Raw genomic sequence first — 19,220 nt, forward strand, 5'->3', positions numbered from 1 at the left:
CCGAGCCTGGGAGGTTCCAGGCCGCAAAGTGCACGCAGGTGGCTGGAGGCAGGGACACTGCCCTCCCACAGAGGAGTCCGCGTGGCTCCAGACAAGGCCCGCTCTCACTTCCGGGCTGGGGTCCTGCTCTAGGAAGGGAGTCCCTGCAGTGGTTACTAAAGGAGAAAGATAAACATCCCAAGTGAGATCACAACCCCAGAGCAGCGTCTACCCAATGCAGCTGCGCTACCCCAAACCGCCTTATGCCCCAAATGAAGAAGTGGTGGGCAAGGTAAACCGTGGAAAGCATGAAATCTGTTCATAAAAGCCGCAGGAGAACTGGGGAGGTACTTAAACAAAATAACAGCGGGTGGAAAAAGAAAGGGCTGACAAGCGAAACGCAGGGATGTGCCTGCATAATGGAGGGAGAATGGGAAGAAATGGGCATTTTTTTCTTACATCCTTGGATTCTTTTTTAAGTTTTCTGCGTAATGACAAACAGGTCCCGTTGACTGTCGGCAATGGGGAACATCCAGAGAATACTCCAGATGCCCCCACGCTCTCTCTCCGAGGCCTCCTCGGGATGGTTGGAACCCAGGCCCCCCAGGCCCCTGACCCCCGTGGCATCGCTCAGGCCCGGCTGACCTACAGCCTGGACGTGGCCGCAGAGGAGCCTCACCTGAAACCCCCTTTCTCCTCATGCCGGGCGGATCTGCAGTTTAAGAAGGGGCTTCCCATGGCCAAACTTGTTTTCTTGTCTCGGGAAACCTAATCTCCCCAGCCCTGGGCTGCGAGAGCATGCAAATCCGCCTAACAGTGCCCCGCTCTGTGCGCTCTCCCCTTATGCAAATCCTCCTGAAATAAATCAGGCTCGAGGGGCAAAGGAGGGAGAAGGTGGGGGGTCGCGGGGTGGGGCTCGGTGCCAAATGGGATGTGAGGGCCGAGCAGGGCTGGGCCCGCTTCCCCGGTGACCGAGGCGGGCCGCCGCCATCTCCTCCGCGGCCGCTAGATGGCGGCACACGCAGGGCCGGGGACGGCCAGTGCACCTGCCGCGGGGGCCGGAGCGCGCTGAGCCGCCCGCCGACGCCGCCCGGACGCACCTCGGCTGCTCCTTGACCTCTCCCGGGGTCCAGGCTGGGGAAGCGCGAACTCGGCTTTTCTTCCTTTCAAAGGCCACCTCTGCAAGGACAAGAGGGACCTCTCTAAGGGCGGTCTGCCGTGGCTTTGGAGCAGGCTGCCCCTGGCTCAGGATGGAGGGGGACAGAGGGAGACAGAGGAAGGAAGGAAAGACAAACAAAGTTACGAGTTTATGCAAAATCAGGTATATAAATGCTTAAAAAAAAAAAAAAAATCTTCAAGTTTAAAAACCGAATGAGTTAGCCATTTCTTTCTCTTCCAGGAGGCGTTCGTTAGAATGTCTGGGCGCAGAGCGAGGCTCGCGGGGTGAAGGGCCGGCAGGAGCCCGAAGTCGGAGCCCGGGGAAGCTTTGATAAGCAAATGCAGCCCCGCGCTCGGGCGCTCTCTATTGGCTGTTCCTTCACCGCCAGATTTTGACACAAATAATCAGATTGAAAATCAAGGAGGGGAACAGAAGAGGAAAAAAAAAAAAAAAAAACCAGAGAGAGTGAGAGAGTTAAAAAAAAAAAAAGGAGAAGTATCTATTTGAGCAGAGAGTCCGAGGTTGACAGAGTGGAACCGATCCCCGGAGGCTGGGAGGTTCCCACCAAGACCAAGACCACATCCAGGACCAGACGACAGAGCTGGGGACAGGTGAGTGCTGTCATCCCAGCCTCTTCTTTTGAAATTTGCATGTCTGACTTAGATTGTTTCCAGGCAGGTCACCCGGGCCCTTTGGCAGTTACAGGAAGAATAAGGGACAGGGATATCTCTCCCACAAGATGCCCTTGAACCCAGCAGAGAGGAGGCAGTGGGAAGCAGAGTCCTGTAGGGGCTTTTCCAAAACTGGGTCAGGTCTGACCGGGATCACCCGTGTGTGTGAGGTCATACCCTCAACCCTAGCTCTCCCAGGGCAGAGCATGGGGTGACGCTCATTCAGGCATCTGGCTTAGGGTGGCCCTGTCCCTCCATCACCCCGAGCTTCCCTTGTCTATAAGATCAGAGTGAAATTGAGAGAACTCTGAGGGAAGGTCTACCGCCAGCAGCCCATACTCCCCAGTGCCCTTCACCCAAGTTCCTGGGGCACTTTGAGAGGGAGTGCCCTCCCATCCAGGGCCCCATGAGGGGAGAAGGGAAAACGCCTGGTCCACCACTCCCAGCCCCTAGCCCCCAGCCCCCAGCCCCCAGAAACCGGAGGGCTGCAGAAGGGCAGGGGGCGTCTCAGTCTTTTCTACCTAATTTTGGGAGGAAAAAGGCTGAGTTTAGAGTCTGGGCATTAGGGCGAGGTGCCCACCCTAAACTAAGACGTGTTAAGGGAGGGGGTGATCTGCAGAAGAGCTGTGGGTATGTGCTTGTGTACATTTTTCTGCAGGGAAGGTCCACAGCTTTCATGAGTGTCCTGGAGGGGACAAATGAATTTGCAGGCTCCGGACATGAATCTGATAGGAGCTAGCTAAGTTGTACCTGCCCACGGAGGCTCACACCTCCTGACCAGTTCTCAGCAGGCAATGAGTGGGTAGAAGATTTCAGTCTTAGCGAGGTGGCAAGTTTCTTTTCCTTGGAGCTGGTGCACAAGGGACCCTTTAAAGAAGAAGATGTGTGAGGTGTCTTCCAACTCAAGACTCGGGGGGTTGGTGTGCTGGTTGCCCTGCAGAAGGTGCTTGGAAAGCATCAGAAAGCCATATCTGCCTTGGGTTGGATGGATGGAGTTACTCAAAACCAACGCAGAACATTTCCTCAAAGCTTTCGGGAGGGTGGATGGGGTTGGGGTGCTCTTGGAGACCACGAGGACTCCTGAAGCTTCTGAGACCAGATCGCTCCCAGGAAAATAGCCTGATCACCTATGATCTCGTCCCTTTTCAGAAAAAAACAGAAAACCTTACCCCTCCTTAAATTAGAGGGAGGGGTTTTTTGTTCATTTGTTTTCAGGAATTCAAACCAGTGGGAGCTGCTCCAGTTCAGAAATGTCCAGGAAATGTTTTGTTCACTCATTTCTGCTCTTTTTGTAGTAAAATATACATGCTGGGACCATGATCTTTTTAAACGTTTTGAAGTGTACACTTTTGTTGCATTAAATGCACTCAGTGTTGGGCAACCATCCCCACTCTCCAACTCCAGAACTCTCTTCACCTTCTCAAACTGAAACTCTGTCCACATTAAACACCAACGCCCCTCCCTTGCCCACCCCACCCCCTGCCCCAGGCCCTTGGCTCTCACCACTGTCCTTTCTGTCTCTATGAATCCGACTTCTCTAGGGACCTCGTGTAAGTGACGGGTCCCACAGCAACCCTCTCTTTGGGACTGGCATATTTCACTTACATGGTGTCCTCAAGATTTATCCATGTTCTAGCCTCTGGCTGTCTTCCTTCCTTTTTCAGGCCATATCCGAAATGGATATGCCGCATTTCATTTCTCCATCATCTGCTGATGGACACTGGGGATGCGCCCATCTTTTGGTGACCGGGAATCACGCAGCTGTGCATTGGGGGTCCCAAATATGCCTGAGTCCCTGCTTGCAGTCCTTTTGGGTCTAAACTCAGAAGTTGATTCACTCTCTTGTGACACTGCAGTCTGTGAACTTAGGAGGAGACATTTGAGAACTGCTGGCAAATCTCAAATAAAAATAATGACCCCTTTCTGCCGGGGCCCCTAACATGAAACAGACCCATTTCCCCTAACTACTACGTGGAAAGGGGTTTTTGTTTGTTTGTTTGTTTGAGTCATGTCTTTAAATATAAAGGAAGTCCATAGGGTCCTCTGTCACTGACTCTGAGAAACAACAGTCTTACCCAACCCTCCCAAAAAGGGAACCCGAGTGATGAGGTTCTCAGCCAAGGTAGGTCAGTCCTGTGCCGAAGGTCAACAAAATGTGCATGGGATTTTAGAGCAAAAGGGAAGTTTAGAAATCTCTTAGTCCAACGGTCCCTTTTGAGAGATAGGAAAGCCAAGCCCCAGGTGGGAGGCAGACATGGCCAAGTTCAAGGTCACAAGGTCAGACTCAGCCCCATGGGAGGCCTGTGGCACCTCGTTGTGCCAGAGTCACCAGGCTGTGGCTCTGAGTCCAGCTGGACGTAGGGGTGCGGGGCCGAGATTCTGACTCGAGGTCAGGCCACCCTCTATCGGGATGGAGGGTTTGGAAGAGATGTTAACAGCGAGTCTCCTTCCGGAGACTGATACCATCACGGCCCCTGTTTCATGAAGAAATCTTTGAGTTCTTTCACAATCTGTGCTCTGTGCTCTTTCTCAGAACGGTCCATGTGAATCAAAACGGTGTGGTTGTTAATTAACTACAGTATAGGTGATTGGTTCCCTTTTTTTTTTTTTTTTTTTTTAAACTCCACTAGCCAAAAGGAAGTTCTCCTGGTGTGTTTGACCCCCACGGGGAGCTTAAGGACTGGAAGCCCTGGGGTTGGCTCTGCCACTCTGCCAGGCTTGGTGGAGAGAACATTCTAGGGAGTGGGGGAGGGAGACTGGGGGCTCTGAAGGGAACCAGAGAGCGGACCCTGAGCATCCATGAACTTGTGCTGTCTTGACTTCTGAGCAGTTGACCTCTGTGGTGTCCTCAGGCTCTGAGCCGAAGGGAAAACTAGAGCTTCTTGAAGGAGGTCTTTCTCTCTTGCATCTCCATTCAAACTCTCTAGGAGCCCATGTGCAGCTTGTGGGTTCTAGGAAAGACAGCGATCAGAGGAACATGATTTTTCCATCATCTTGCCCCACCAACCAGCCTTCTCTCCCTGCCCCAGGCAGTCCGTCTTCATGGGTGGTTGGAAAGACCCCAGGTGCCGATGGTAAGAGCCCTGGGCCAGGAGTCAAGTCCCAGCAGGACAGGAACACAGGGCCTCAACGAGCCACCTTTCTCCCTCAGCCTCAGTTTCCCCTGTGAGCCCAGAAGACAATCACTCTACCCTTGCCCCAATGGGTGTCAGTTTGATGGCATAATGCTCATCATGAGCCCTAGACACCGTTCTTAGCACATAGGCGGAATTCCCTCTGTGCCAAGTGCTGACCCCGTGTCTTTTCACTCGACAGAGGCCGGGAGGCGGGGCCGGGGGCAGCCCGGGATCTGCCTGGGATCAGGAGCCGGTCTCCAAGCCACATTCCTCCTTTGTGAAATGGAGCAGTAGCCACTCAGCTCCCAGGTCCGAACTCACGGAGTTAAGGCTACACAGATCCTGGCTACAAGAAATATCTCTGGCCATTCCAACAGTCCGATGCCTAGCTTCGGTTCTCCTTGGCTTGCTACTAAAATACTCTGCACAAAATAATAGATCATCTTTTGATAGTGAGACCGTGGCCCTCAGAGCCTCCTCTAGAAAAAAGGGCAAGACCACACAAACCCCACCTCCCCTGGCATGTGGGGGTCTCCTCTGGCTTTGCCCAGGGCCCAGCCTCCTTAAGGGATTCCTGGAGCCAAGAGTTAGAAGGGAGAAGAAAGGGGGATAAGAGGAGCCCTGGGGGAGGGGGAGGAGGCAGAGGAAGACTGCCCCTGGCAGATAAGGCCACCGCGGGCTTCCCGACAAGCCTGAGAGAGACAGGAGGCCAGGCAAGCCCAGGAAGGGCACAATCTGACAGCTGGACTGGACCCCTGCAAGTCCCACCTCTTCTTTTCAGATCCCAGAGGCGAAGAGCCTAGAGCGTGTCCCTGCTCCCGGTCCCGGGCTCATCCCTGTCCTCAGAGCACAGCTGCTGTGGGCGGGGTCCTGGGGCTGCAACCAGACAGGACTGGACAGGCCGTGGGCTGTGCCTGCCTTCCTGAAGCTTCTTCTCCTGCAGGCTGTGATGCCATCACCTGCTCAGGGTCCTGCAGCCCCAGCACCAGGCTGAGCACTTCGCACGCCTCTTTGTAGCAGAGGTCCTTCCTGCCCCAACACAGCCAGGAAGATGGCTTTTGATTTGGGCACAGCCAGGCGTCCCTCTCCTGCCTGGCTTGGGGTCATGCTGGGGGGAAGGGGCGACTCCCTGGGCCTGCTCCAAAGGCAGGGCTCCAGGCTGCTCTCTCTAATCTGCCTCCTCCCAGCCAGCTCTTCTCCTTGGCCTTATCACCCAGCCCTGGCTGCTGTTGGAGCAGCTGTAATCCTTTTCCCGCGCTTGGCCCTACGGTCCCTGCAGCCCTGCAGGGCGGCTGGCCTGGGGAAGGGAGCTCCAGCTCTGAGGTCTGGGGATGGGACCAGCAGAGGGGCCACCAGGAATGGCATTGGCGAAGTATTTCCTGAACTCCTGCCTGGGCCTGGCCTGGGGGTGGGGAGGAGAGAGGACCACTCAGATGTTCTCTGTCTCCCAGGAGCCTTCAGCAGAGCTTTAAGGACGTGTAACATCTGGCAGGGGTGTGGGGGCAAGTATCAAGGTGTTCAGGCTGGTCTGGCTCTGCCACCGCCCAACCCCCACCCAAGGTCCCTTTCCTGATTTCTGTGTCTTCCCCCACCCCCTGAGAGTGGGTCCGGTGACCACTGAGCTGAGCTGGGCTGCCCACTGCTTCGTTCTCACAGGTGCCAGACACTGGCCTCTTCCACCACAGGCACAAAATGCCCTCCGGCTTCCCAGCGGGGTGACATGGGGGAGTCCTCTCAGGCCTTGAGCCCCACATGCAACTGCAACCCCCTCCTCGACCCCCACTCAGAGAGAGAGAAGCCTGGATGCTGTGCCTTACAGAAAAGGGAGTCGGCCCAGAGAGGTCAAGTGTCTGCCCCAAAGTGCACAGCGGGTGACCTGCCAGTCTAAGCGCCCGGCTCACACCCCAGCTCCGACCGCTCCTTCCATGGCCTCCGAGTGCTGCTCCCACAGGGGCGCGAATGCAGATTTCTGGATGGGGGGGGCCACCGTGTGTCATATTTGAAGACACCCCTGTCCTTCCTTCTCTGCTCTCGGTGCGATTCAGGGCATGTGGGTAGAAGACTGACCGTGTGGGTGTTCTAGAAGGCGGGCGTATTAATTTCCTAGCGAGGGAGGCATGGGGGCAGGTTAGGGTTTGTAGCCACTGCAGCAAACTACCAGAAACCAGGAGGCTTCAAACAACACAAAATTTGTTTCTGGAGTCTTAGAGGTCCCAACTCAAGGTGTCCACAAGGTCGGTTCCTTCTGGAGGCTCTGGGGGGAGTTCGTCACAAGCCTCTCTCATGGTTTCTGGTGGAACCAGCGATCCTCTGGGCTCCTCGGCTCATAAGCGCGACCCTCCCAGCTCTGCTCCTGCCTCCAGACGGTGTTCTCCCTGTGCGTCTGTGTTTTTGGGCCCAAGGCTCCCACTTCTTATAAAAACCCCGGACATACTGGGCGTAGGGTCCGCCCTAACTCAGGATAACCTCATCTTAGGTAAAATCTGCAAAGACCGTGTTTCTGCAGAAGATCGCATTCACAGGTTCTGGGAAGACAGAAGAGAGGGATTCATTCATTCATTCAACACTCATTCGGCACTTCTGGGGGCACCATTGAAGTCAGGACAGTGGAATCCGGTGTCAGGAAAAGGCTCTAAAATACAGAGGCTGTTGCCCTTCCTAACTGTTCTCCCCCTCGCAGGTGTGGGCGCACACTTACCATGCCACGCTCCTTCCTGGTAAAGAGCAAGAAAGCTCACACCTACCATCAGCCCCGCGTCCAGGAAGATGACCCGGTCTGGCCTCCTGCCCTTAGCCCCGGTGAGTCAGCTCTCCCCCTGTGGCACCCACCCAGGGCTCCCTGCCCCCTGTGTGGGGGAGGCGGCGGCATCCCTTCTGCAAATGCAGAAGCTCAGTAAATGTGTTGAATGAATGAAGAATGAATGAATGAATCCCTCTCTTCTGACCCTTTGAGATGGTGGGAGCATCAGGATTGGAGCTGGTTAGGACATGTGAGTCGTAACCAGACTCAGAAAACATCTAGAGCTGTTGGGTGCTCAGAAAGCTAGCACTGGGCCAGGAGTTCTCCCTGGCGAGGGATTCCTTTTGGCCTCCACCCTGCTGCCACCATCCCGGGCAGGGCCCATGCACACGAGCATCTGGGGGCAGCAGCAAGTGCGTCCCTGGGTCCCCTGGTGTCACGGATGGTCTTGTCTCCCCACAGCAGCCAGGGACCAAGTCCTGAGCAATGATCCTGTCTTCAGCACCCTGTTCCCAAACCACTGCTTGACCTGGACTGACCTCAAACGCGAGTCAGAGCTGGAGCTGGACCAGAGCATGACCAGGACGCCCTTGGTGCCAGGTACCCCAACAGGGACCCCAGCCATTCCCCACCAGCCAGTGCTAATGGAATGGAGGGGGGATGGGCTCATGGAAGCAGGGATCCTAGGAGTTACGGAGTCAGCATAGACCGACAAGGCCATCTGGATACAGTCTGGGCTCTCCAGCTTCTGCTTGGACCCAGACCCTCTCCCACAGTCAGTGTTTGGGACTACACACCACAACCCTCAGCAGGAGGTCAGTAGGAGGAGAGAGGTAGGGAGCAGTGCCCTAAGTTTCAATGAATCAGCACCATACGTGTGTCCCACTCTCCGCAGAGGGCCCTGCTGTAATGCCCCGATCCCAGGACAGGGACTCCGACTCACCCCCGTTCTACAAGCCCAGCTTCTCCTGGGATGCCCTGGCCTCGTCCTACGGCCACAGCTACCGGCAGGCCGCCTCCACCATGCAGTCTGCCTTCCTCGAGCGCTCCGTCAGCCTGTATGGTAGCCCTTTGGTGCCCAGCACAGAGCCGCCCCTGGACTTCAGCCTCCGCTGCTCCCCGGGCATGGACACGTACCACTGTATCAAGTGCAACAAGGTAGGCAGCTGGGGTGTGGGTGGGCTCGTGGGCCCTGCTCCGTGTCCCCTCCCCGGGTCCCTGGCAGCGGGGTGCTCCCTGTGCTGTGAATCTTGGGTCCTTCGGGGGGACCGAGGGTTCAGAATGCTCGTCCTCACTGTGGCTCGCTGAGCCCGGGGATGCGGACAAAAGGCTCCGCGAGGCTGCATCACTGGTCCCAGAGCACAGGGCAATCTGACGTCGGTGCCAGCCTTCACGTGCGGCTGTGGCAGACTTCCAGCCATTCAGCCCCTAGCTAGGGCCAGGAGGGGCCTTTTACATGCTCCCACAGCCCCCGTTTTCTAGACAAGAATCCAAACCACAGAGAGGGAAAGGGACACCTTCCCAGGACACACAGCAATTCCAGCAGAATCGGCACTCTGGTGCTTCTCCTGATTTATGCCCATCTGTGCCTGGGTGTAGAGGAGCTTGGGGGTAGCCTTGGGACCCCAGGCCCATCTCCCTCTCCTCAGCCCCCAGTGGCCTCATGCTCTGCCCCCTGCCCCCAGGTGTTCTCCACTCCACACGGGCTCGAAGTGCACGTCCGCCGCTCCCACAGCGGGACCCGGCCCTTCGCCTGTGACGTCTGTGGCAAAACCTTCGGCCACGCCGTGAGCCTGGAGCAGCACACGCACGTCCACTCCCAGGTGGGCAGCAGGCCATGCCCAGGACACCCCCCCACCTCCCTCTGTGTCTCCCACAGGAAGCCTCGGGGCTGTGGCCGGACCCCTCACCCTGCCCCTGAGGGTAACACAGATCGGGGGTCCTTTATTCCCTCCTCTGGGTCCCCAAAACCCTCTTTTAAAAATTATTATATCATACATACTTTACCTTGTTCTTGATAATGAATAATCGTGCTTTAGTGCCAGTTACCTTATCATTGCCCAACACCCACTCTTAACTGACTTCCCTCCCCGGTGGACCAAGTGTGCTGCGGGGAGGGCTCCTGGCCCAGGGAGATGCTCAGAAATGATCGGCGTGGGCTGTGTGCGCAGAGCCAGGGTCCCCGGCTTCGAGTTTTAGGATCTTGGAGTCAAGCTTAAATGACCCTCTTGTCCCACTTAGCTTCTCGAATATTCCATTCCAGGGAAAGTGCCCAAAATGACCTGAGCTGCTAACACCGGGAGAGGCGGGGTAGGGCCATGAGAGCTCTCAGCTGGGAGCGCTCACCCCATGCTCGTTGCTGGCTCAGCTCTCTACGCTCTGAGTTCATGACTGCTGTTCTCATGTACAGATGGGGAAACTGAGTCTCAAGGGGTTAAATGACGTGTCTAAGGTCATGCAGCCTCGAAGCGGCAGAAGCCAGAAACAGGTCCCAATAATACAGACTCTTAACCAAAGCCTTGCAAAGCCCATGACCATGTCCCAGGTCAGTCGCTCTATCAGTCAGTCAACAAACCCGTGGTGAGGCTCATTTTGCAGGGGATACCGTGAAGGTTGCAGGGGAAAGCCCAGAGGAGGCCTCTCAGGCCCCAGGCCTCGGTGCCCCCTCTTGGGATGCAGAAACGGGGGTCTCTGGGTCTTGCTCTGCCAGGACGCGTTCTCGAGGCGCCCCCAACGAGTGTCCTGTTCCTCAGGGGATCCCGGCAGGGCCCGGACCTGCGCCCGGCGCCGCAGTCCCGGGTCTCGAGGCCCCGCCCGCGCCTGACCCCCCGGGGCGCCGTTTCCTCCGGCAGGAGCGCAGCTTCGAGTGCCGGATGTGCGGCAAAGCCTTCAAACGCTCGTCCACCCTGTCCACGCACCTGCTCATCCACTCGGACACGAGGCCCTACCCCTGCCAGTTCTGCGGCAAGCGCTTCCACCAGAAGTCCGACATGAAGAAACACACCTACATCCACACGGGTGAGGCGCGCCCCTCGCCGGCCCGGGGCTCCCCGGCCGCGCCGCACCGCACGGCCCAAGCCGCCTCTCCCCGCATCCCCCCATCCCACGCGGAAAAGGCCCCGCTGCGGGCAGGGGTGCGCTCAAGTTACAAAGCGAGGGGCGCTCCCCTCCACGCGGGGGGCTGGGTGCTCCTTAACTACACTTTGCGTGGGAAAAACCCCGGGAACGAAGGAGCCCCAGTGTGACCGCGGGGGAGGGGGGGAGTGAGACCAGCAGGTGGATTCGCAGGTCCGCTCACTCCTCCCCTCGTTCCCTGCTCGGCTCCTGGACGCGGTCCCTGCCCGCCGGGGGTGCAACCGGGGGCCTTGTGTTCCTGGCTCCCTTTTGTAGTTCTTTTCTAAAGCGCATGTCGGGCCGAGTAACCCAGCCAAGTCCGGGGCACGAAGGCGGGGCGGCCGGGCAGTGGGCCTGGCGCCGACAGTCCTGACGCGGCCCCTGCTGCCCCGCAGGTGAGAAGCCCCACAAGTGCCAGGTGTGCGGGAAGGCCTTCAGCCAGAGCTCCAACCTCATCACCCACAGCCGCAAGCACACTGGCTTCAAGCCCTTCAGCTGCGAGCTGTGCACCAAGGGTTTCCAGCGCAAGGTGGACCTGCGGCGGCACCGGGAAAGCCAGCACAATCTCAAGTGAGGCTGCACCTGCCCCAGGCTCTGGCCAGGCTGCCCTGAGGTCCCGTCACCCAGGAGGAGGCCACTCTCCTGCGCCGAGATCCCCCATCTCCTGGGCAGCCTGCCCTGGGGTCCCCTGACCCAGAGGGAGGCCAGGCTCCTGTGCCTAGATCCCGGGTCTCCCGGAGTCAGTGCTGGGCAGGAATCGTTCAGCTTGGCTTGAGACGCACAGAATCGCTGTGTGACCTCCAGCAAGCTGCTTTCCCCCTGGACCGATGTTTTCCTGCTGTAAAATATGGGGACTGGGCTGGGTCTTTTTGGAGTTGAGATTGTTTAGAAGTCTAAGAGCTTGGGCTCCTTCCCTCGGGCAGAGCCCAGGAAGCCAGCATAGCCCCCTGAGAACGAGGATGTCGAGAATAGTCCAGAATAGGAATCCAAACAGAAATTCTCCCCCTCTGCCTGCTGCCCACTGTGCTGGAACCTGGTTTTGAGTGGGTCTCTTTCAGGCTGCCGTGGACAGCCAGAGCGGTTTCCTGCCCCAATGCCTCATTCCCCTCTGCTTCAGCCAGATGTGCCGGCTGCCCCCCACTTCTGACTGGCACGCAGCTGGTCCCTAGGGTTCTGGCTCTGCTTTCAGGCCAAGGGGCTGGAGAGACAAGCAGTCATGCTCTCAGGAATAAAAAATAAAAAATAAAGACACAGATTTATTTACCCTTGACCAGTGTTTATTAAGTGTCTCTTGGGTGCAAGTTAGGCTTTGGGGAGGGATGGTAGGGTGCTTGGAAGGGCAGAGAAAGCTGGGGCACCTGGCTGGCTCAGTCGGTTGAGCACGTGACTCTTGATCTCAAGGTTTTAAGTTCGAGCCCCACATTGGGTGCGGAAATTACTAAAAAATTTTAAACTTAAAAAAAAAAAAAGTCAGAGAAAGCTCTGGAGTTGCTGGCAGAGGGGTTGGGAGATGTGGACTCAGACCAAACTGGTAAGTGAGGAAACAGAAGCGAAGGGACCTCCTGGGGCGTGGCTTCTGCCCTCGGGAGCTGTATCAGTCTCCACCAGCGGCTGTAACAAATTGCCATAGGGGTAGTGGCTTAAAACCATACAGCTTATCCCTGTCCAGTTCTGGAGGTCAGAAACCCAAAATGAGTCCTGGGAGCAAAACCCAGGGTGGGGGCAGGGCTGCATTCCTACAGGAGAGGCTGTGGCTGCTTCATCCTTCTCGAAAGCGGGTAGCTCCGACCTCTGCTTCCACCACCCACCTCACTCTTCTGCCGGACCTTCTTGTCTTCCTCTTGGAAGGACCCCTGTGACCCCATGGGGCTCGGTGGGATGATCCAGGGTCATCTTCCCATCTCAAAGTTCTCGATGTAATCACCGGCCAGTGCTGAATGATGGCCCCCAAGGATGCCATCCTCGTCCTAATCCCTAGAGACTTATATGCCCACAGGGACTTTGAAATAGGACTCGCTTAAGCTTGGTGCCACCCTCCACTAGCTGTATGATGTGACAGAGCTTCCTCGTCCATTGGGAAGTTTCCCCGAGACCACGCGTGCACAGCAGTGAGCAGGGCTGAGGACGTGCTAAGTGCTGGCTGGCCACGAGTAGCCGCTGTTGAAGTCCTGCCCATCCTCTGAGGCTTGCTGAAATGCTGCCTCCTCCAGGAAGCCTCCCTTGGCCATTCCACCTGAAGGCTTCCCAGCTCTGAGATCGGAGTTCCTCGGGCTCCCCGCTTACAGCTCAGGACCCACTGAACTTGCTATGGGAGTTACATGTGTCACTTTGTCCTCTGCTAGAAGGCAGTCTCCAGTGCCCTCAGCACAAAGCCCACACCCGGTCCCCCCACCAGGCACTTCTAAATGAGTCTTTCCAGGTACTGACCAGAGTGCAGGGTTCCCACACATCAACTTGAACCCACACAACCCTCTGCAAAGAAGGTATCATTACCCCATTTTTCAGAGGGGGTTATTGGAGGCTCAGAAAGGTTGGCCAGCTTGCCCAAGATCATGCAGCAGGCAAATGCAGAGCTGGGATTAGAATCTGATTCCAAAGCAAGATGGTCTTCGAGCCTCTGTTGACCTTCCTCCCAAAGACACCCACAGATGCTTCCCCCGAGATCGTTCTTCTGCTGTGAATCTGTGGGGTTCTGAGGCCTTCTGGGGGGCGTGGCAACCTCCCGTCTCCCCAGCTCGGGGTCTGGCCAGGCAGGACCCCTACTCTGCTTCATTCCAGAGGCTCCTTTTGTTACTCCAGGCAGAGTGCCCCATCAGGCACACAGAAGCAGGGGTAGGGGGCTGGGATTTGCACAGGGGTGTGGTCTGGCCTCCTCTGAAGGCTCCCCGTTTGTGGGGGTTCGCAACAAAGCCTTGGAGACCACGTGTTCCCTCCTCTCCTCCTCTCCATGGACGCAGTGGAGCCCAGAGACAGGGAGCCACACATCGGGGCCAGTCCTGGGTGTCAGGGACAAGGAAGGGTGCTGGGCGTGCCTGCGTGTGTGTGTGTGTGTGTGTGCACGCACACACGGATGGGAACTGCTTTGCATGCTCTTTGTTTGCTAAACAAAACCACACCACTATTAGGATTTTGGCCACTTCTGCAGCAGGGCAGGGCGAGGAAGAGAAACTGGGTGAGACAATGCGCCTTTCTTCGTCCGTGGAGGCTCCAGTGATCAGCGCCCCCACCGAGGGCCCACACGCTGTGGGGGTTGGGGGCCACAGCAGCCTCGGAGCCCTGGAGGCCAGAACCCCATTTGCACATAGCTGAGAAAGGAGGCCAGGGTGGGGCAGGTGAATGCTGCTCCCCGGGGGAGGATTCAGCCCCATATGGAAGGCCCCCGGCTCAGGGCTCCCGTGGGGGATTGTGGGCTGCTCTGCGTGTGCCTGAGCCTGAGAGTAAAGCCGCTTGCCCCTTCCCAACCCCAAGCCCTCCCAGGGCTGTCACAGGAAGGACAGGCGTCAGGGCAGGGCTGCACTCCCTGGAGGAGGCTCACAGAGGCCAGCACTTTGCAGGCCATGAGCACCCCGTCCAGATTCTGTCAGGAGCAGGGGGCTCGGCAGGTGTGCACAGGAACGTCACGGTCCCATCCTCCACCTGCGTCCCCCTCTGCTGCCTATCTGCTCTGAAGTCCCCACCGAGTGAACATGTGTAAACTGGAAAGACACTGTCAAGCCCTGTGGTGACCGCCCACGGCCTGCCTCTGCCATGTAAGGGTACAGACACCCAGAGGGGGAGGACATGGCCCAAGTCACACACTGCCCATTAGCAACAAGGTCCCTCGGAAGCCAGGCTAGTGGCCTTTCCCCCAGGGCTGTGGGACGGATGGCACAACTCTAGGGGACTCTGTTTATATAGAACCCAGGGCACGTTGTGGCCTCCGAAATGACAGGGTGACCGCTCCCTGGCCCAGCTGAGGGCTGGGGGGCTGCGGCTGGGCCTCGGGAGACCTCCAGATGTCCCCAGCAGCTGCACCGGCACAGCGATTTGCTCAGCAGTGGGTAACAAAGTTAGCAATGTTAAGAGCACACTTTAATACTAAAATAAATCAGCTGCGTTAGGGAACGGAATGCAACAACTGAATTAATGTTCAGATAAAATGTCCAGTTAGCGGTGGCAGCGTCGGGCCACATCACCCCGGGACGTGGCCACATCCCACACGGCAGCCCGCCGGGGCCCCAGCTGGGACCCGGGCCCCTGACGGACAAAGTGGGAGGTGCCCAGCAGAACCCTCCATGGACATAACTGATAACGATGGAAATACGTCTTCCAGGGTCAGCCCAGGCTTCTGTGTTGGCTGAGTGGACACCGGCCTGTCCCAGCCTGTCCCCCCACAGAGTGAGGCGGGGTGGCCTGGAAGAAGTAGAGGGACTGAGGTGAACAGGCAGGGCCTGGTGCTGGGGCAGGGGAGGAAGTGGAAGCATCTAGAAGAATAGGACCTATTCTGAACGTTCCCGAGAAACCAGATGTACATGCCTCCATCCCCTCAAATGAAACCCTAGCCCTTCCCCATGACCTAGCCCCCACTGCCCTGGATGGGCTGCCGCTCAGTGTGGGGACACACCACCCCAGAGGGAAGGAGCGGGGCAGATAAAGGGGTGGGGGTGGGCAGGGGATCGAGGCGACGCGACCAGAGAATGATGAAAATCTGGGCTGGCCAGAGGTCTATGAAGCCCACTGGCCACTCATGGCGGGACAGAGCCTGGTGCCAGCCCCAGACAGCACAAGGGACCCAAGACCCACCAGAATGTTCTAAAGGCACCCAAGCCCTTGACTGATCTGGAGAGCAGGCAAGGAGCCCAAGAGACATTTCAGCTCTAGAGAGTGGACGGGTGCGTGGGCGGGCGGTGTGGCCCAGGCTGGTCAGGGAGTGGAGGCTCCCCAAGAAGAAAGGGGAGACACACAGAACAATGGCAAGGTCATTCTGAGCCACTTTCCCGGAATTCTAAACCAAGCAGCAATGTCTTCCTCCCGGAAGGCCTTCAGAGAACTCTTAGTGCCTCAGACACGCATCTTTGCCCACAGGGTTCCCTCTGCCAGGAGCGCCCTCTTGCCTCCCAGGAACCCTCTCTCAGCCTCAAACCCAGCTCCAGTGCCTGAAAGTTGTCAGCCACATGTGCTCTGCCCATGACCTCCAGTTCACTCCAGGAGTTCTCGTGAAGGAAATAGTCACGGGTGGGTGCTCAGATCAGCCGCAAGAGCATCTTCTGGAGCCCACTGGCAGTGGGGGGAGAAAGCCCGGAACCACCCTGAGGTCCCGTGAGAGGAGAAGGTTGGGCTGTGTGAGCGGCGGTGCGGTGCGTCCCGACGACGGGCTGCACCCAGCCACTGAGACGGGCCTGGGTGCCTTGGAAGGACGGGCCTGCCGGGGCCCCGGGGTCTGACCAGAGCCAGATGCCTGTTTCAGCACAGCTCGTTGGTTCCCTAACAACAAGGCAGCGTCGTATCTTTGCAGACCCTTAAGGAAACGGATCTGAAGAGAATCCACCAAACCAACGATCACAGCCGCCTTTGGGGGCTGGGAAGGATGTCTGGGCTGCACCCTCGGGGCTATTTCCGAAGGAAACTTGGATCTGTGTGTGTGCGTGCGTGTGCGTGCGTGTGTGTGTGTGTGTGTGTGTTTATATTTTTCGACTGAAAAAAATTGAAGAGAAAATAGATTTTGCAGAATAAATGTGTCAACAGAGGAAGCTGTTCACGGTATCTGCAGTGGAGCAGCGGTCTGAAAATCACCACCCGATTCCACTTGGTCCCTTGCGCACACGGAAGGAAGTTTGCGAGGATAAGCGACAGCGTATCGACGCGCCACGAGCTGTTGCTGAGTAAAGGAGTCGTGTGCACTCCTTCCCCCGTAGTTTTCAGTGTGTGTGTTTTATTCTTCTGTAGTGGGCACGCATGATAACATTATCACTGGCAGTAAAAAAAGGCTCCCTCGGCTCAAATATCCTTTCCCTGCTTTGAGGTTTGCCTTTCCGCCCCTCCCCCCAGCTGCCGGCCCAGGGCTCCCTTATGGGTCTGTGCCCAGCACCACAGGCGGTTCCTTTCTCCTGCCAAGTGCTGGAGGCCTTGCCCCTGCCCCCCAAGCCTGTGAGCCACCTCGCAGAGGGCACTGGGTCCAATCCTTTGTCCCAACACTCAGCTTGGGGCCCAGCCCCTAGCAGGTGTCCAGTTAAGGCTAGGATGGCTGGTCGACCCCCTCAGGGCCCCTGGCTCCTCCGTGACAGGTGGGGTGGGACCCCGAAGGGGAGGCCCCTGGCTTGGGAGCAACGGAAGCAGACCCCAGACACGCAGCTCTTCCTCCTGGCCCTGGTGGGGGGCTGTTCCCTCCCACCCACCTTCCTGGTGTCCAGCTTCCAGGGGGTCCCCGCCCGGAGCCAGGCAGGACGCGGGGTTCCCACGCAGGAGGTGCAGCGGCAGGAAAGCAGGAGGAGGGAAATCTGAGGCAGGAGCGCGGACAGAGCAGCGGAGCTCAGGCTTGGCCTGATAACTTTATCAGACGGTGCCTGCTGCCAACCGTCCGTATGGAGCGCGACGGTGGGCTAGGGCAGGAGGGCGCTCCCGGCTGATAGCGCCTTCCAAGTGTTATCAAGGGCCTGCGGCCCAGAGAGCGGGAAAAGGGGAGCAGGACAGAGAGGGAGAGAGAGACTTGCAACCACTTCGCCCCAACGACAAGAGCCAGGGAGGAAGAGGCCCCCTGGGCTTCCTTGGAGGGGACCCTCAACGTCCCAGGCACACCCGCAAATGGAGCTAGGATTAGCCCCATCGGGTGCAGAGTGGACACCCTGCTTCTCCCCGGGCACAGAGCGGTGCTGATGCGGCCTAGCCCTTCTGCGAGGCCTTTTTCTGGAAGGTTCTTTATCCCCGAACACATAAGGGAACAGGAGGGCATTTCTTTCCTATTCCCACCTGCAGTCTCGGGGTGAGAGTCGGGCTCAGGTCAGGCGCCAAACGCCCAGCCTGGAGCCAAATACCTCATCATCCCTGCCTCGCGAAAGGAAACGGAGTCTCAGCGAGTGTAGACGTAGGGTAGTGGGGATGAGAGGCTGAATGACACCCTCAGGTCGGGAGAGGCGGCAAGACCAGCTCTCCACCTGTACGGAGAAGCCGCTCCTGCCGGAGTCCGGCTCCCCGGCCCTAGCTCGGGGCACAGACAGCCTGACCTCAGCAGCAAAACTCCCCATCGGGGGTCAAGCGAACCCCAAGGTCTGCGGGGCTACACTGGGGGGCGAGGGCGGCATCACCATAGATTTTTTAAATTCCCTTTTCTAGAAAGACTTCTTCTGGGTTTTCTATGATGTGGGGGTTTTTTGGCAGGAGGGGGTGGGGGGTGGGGGAGAAAGGTGATTCGTTTAAGAGGGAGAAGAGAGAGCAAGAGCTCGTGGGGGCGGGGTAGCCAGCAGGGACCTTGCCTCTGCCCAGCCTGGGGCACCAGTGGACAGCCAGGCCTGTCTGTGTTTACAGAGTGGATGGCCATGCTCCCTAGGGTGCCCTGTCCAGGCCCATGACCTTCCAGAGGCACAGACGGATGCGTGCCACCTGCCAGGCACCAGCTAGGCCCGTGGGGTATTCTAACACCACATCTGTCCTCCTGGAGCTCAGTGGGGTCGCTGAGGAGGGACAGAATAGGAGTGAGGGTGACACGGGGACCTCCCGTCCCACGGGTGGCCCGGGCGGGCCTCCCCGAGAGGGGCTAGTTGCCTCCTGTAAGAGAGAGGTGGGGACGGAGAGAGCCCGAGGCAAGGTGTCTGGAGGCTGCAACACCACTCTGGCCCCCGCTTCAGGGCCTCCCCTTCTGTAAAATGACACCCGTGGCCTTGGGAGTCTCTAGACTCTGTCTGCCCCAGGGTCCCAGAGTTCCAGATTTCCTCTCTCCAACTCTCAAAGAAGGGGATTGAGGGGTGGGCGTGGCCCCGGGCAGCTTGCCCATGCAAGGGCCCGTGGGGCACATGGGGACTGGCGAGGGTCCCCACACGGGGCGCGGCCTGCAGTGGAGGAAGACAGAAAGGCGGCGCCCACCTCCTCCTTGTGGCCTGTGCTGGGCGCTCCTGGCAATGAGCTAGACCGTGGTACTGCGGGCGACGAGGCGAGCACGCGCGGAAAGGGACTCCGTGGGCGAGGCACCATCACCCCAGTGTTCCTGGGGAGGACACGGAGGCGGGGGTGGAGGAGGGGTGAAGGGACTTGCAGGTCCCCAGGCGGTCACCAGGGCCAGCCCCTGCGCACACAGCTGGGCCCAGAGCCACTGCTCTTCCCACAGGCTGTTCCGAGGAGCTCCCGACTGGCTGGTGGCTCTGACCTCGGAGGACAGGCCCGGCTCCACGGGCTCCCAGGGCCCAGGTGTCCGCCCTGCTGTCGCGAGGACTGACCCGGGCTCCTCTCCTGGGCTGTCCCCGCTGACAGCT

The 19,220-nt window shown here is 58.2% G+C and overlaps 1 protein-coding gene across 4 annotated transcripts; it reads left to right on the top strand.

Annotated features, from left to right (window-relative positions):
- Nucleotides 1–1,182: 1,182 nt before the first annotated feature.
- On the top strand, nucleotides 1,183–12,049 carry GFI1B (growth factor independent 1B transcriptional repressor). 4 transcript variants are annotated; one of them, XM_082696138.1, is made up of 8 exons: nucleotides 1,183–1,300; nucleotides 1,379–1,749; nucleotides 7,606–7,724; nucleotides 8,128–8,265; nucleotides 8,561–8,823; nucleotides 9,351–9,488; nucleotides 10,419–10,683; nucleotides 11,175–12,049. In XM_082696138.1, exons 3-8 carry the CDS (start codon nucleotides 7,625–7,627, stop codon nucleotides 11,351–11,353), a joined length of 1,083 nt encoding a protein of 360 aa, XP_082552264.1. In that variant the 5' UTR covers nucleotides 1,183–1,300; nucleotides 1,379–1,749; nucleotides 7,606–7,624; the 3' UTR covers nucleotides 11,354–12,049. The 4 variants fall into 4 exon arrangements, with proteins under 4 accessions (XP_082552264.1, XP_082552266.1, XP_082552265.1 ...); XM_082696140.1 differs by having other exon boundaries at nucleotides 10,518–10,683; XM_082696139.1 differs by having other exon boundaries at nucleotides 8,131–8,265.
- The last annotated feature ends 7,171 nt before the right edge of the window (nucleotides 12,050–19,220 follow it).

This window comes from Mustela nivalis, assembly GCF_964662115.1.
Source record: "Mustela nivalis genome assembly, chromosome: 13".
Taxonomy (NCBI): Eukaryota; Metazoa; Chordata; class Mammalia; order Carnivora; family Mustelidae; genus Mustela; species Mustela nivalis.

Excerpts from the sequence above, each read along its gene's own strand:
- GFI1B (XM_082696138.1), top strand. The coding sequence starts at position 7,625 with ATGCCACGCTCCTTCCTGGTAAAGAGCAAGAAAGCTCACACCTACCAT. Across the intron at positions 9,489-10,418 it reads ACACGCACGTCCACTCCCAG|GGGATCCCGGCAGGGCCCGG; the intron begins GTGGGCAGCAGG and ends CCTGTTCCTCAG. Across the intron at positions 10,684-11,174 it reads ACACACCTACATCCACACGG|GTGAGAAGCCCCACAAGTGC; the intron begins GTGAGGCGCGCC and ends GCTGCCCCGCAG.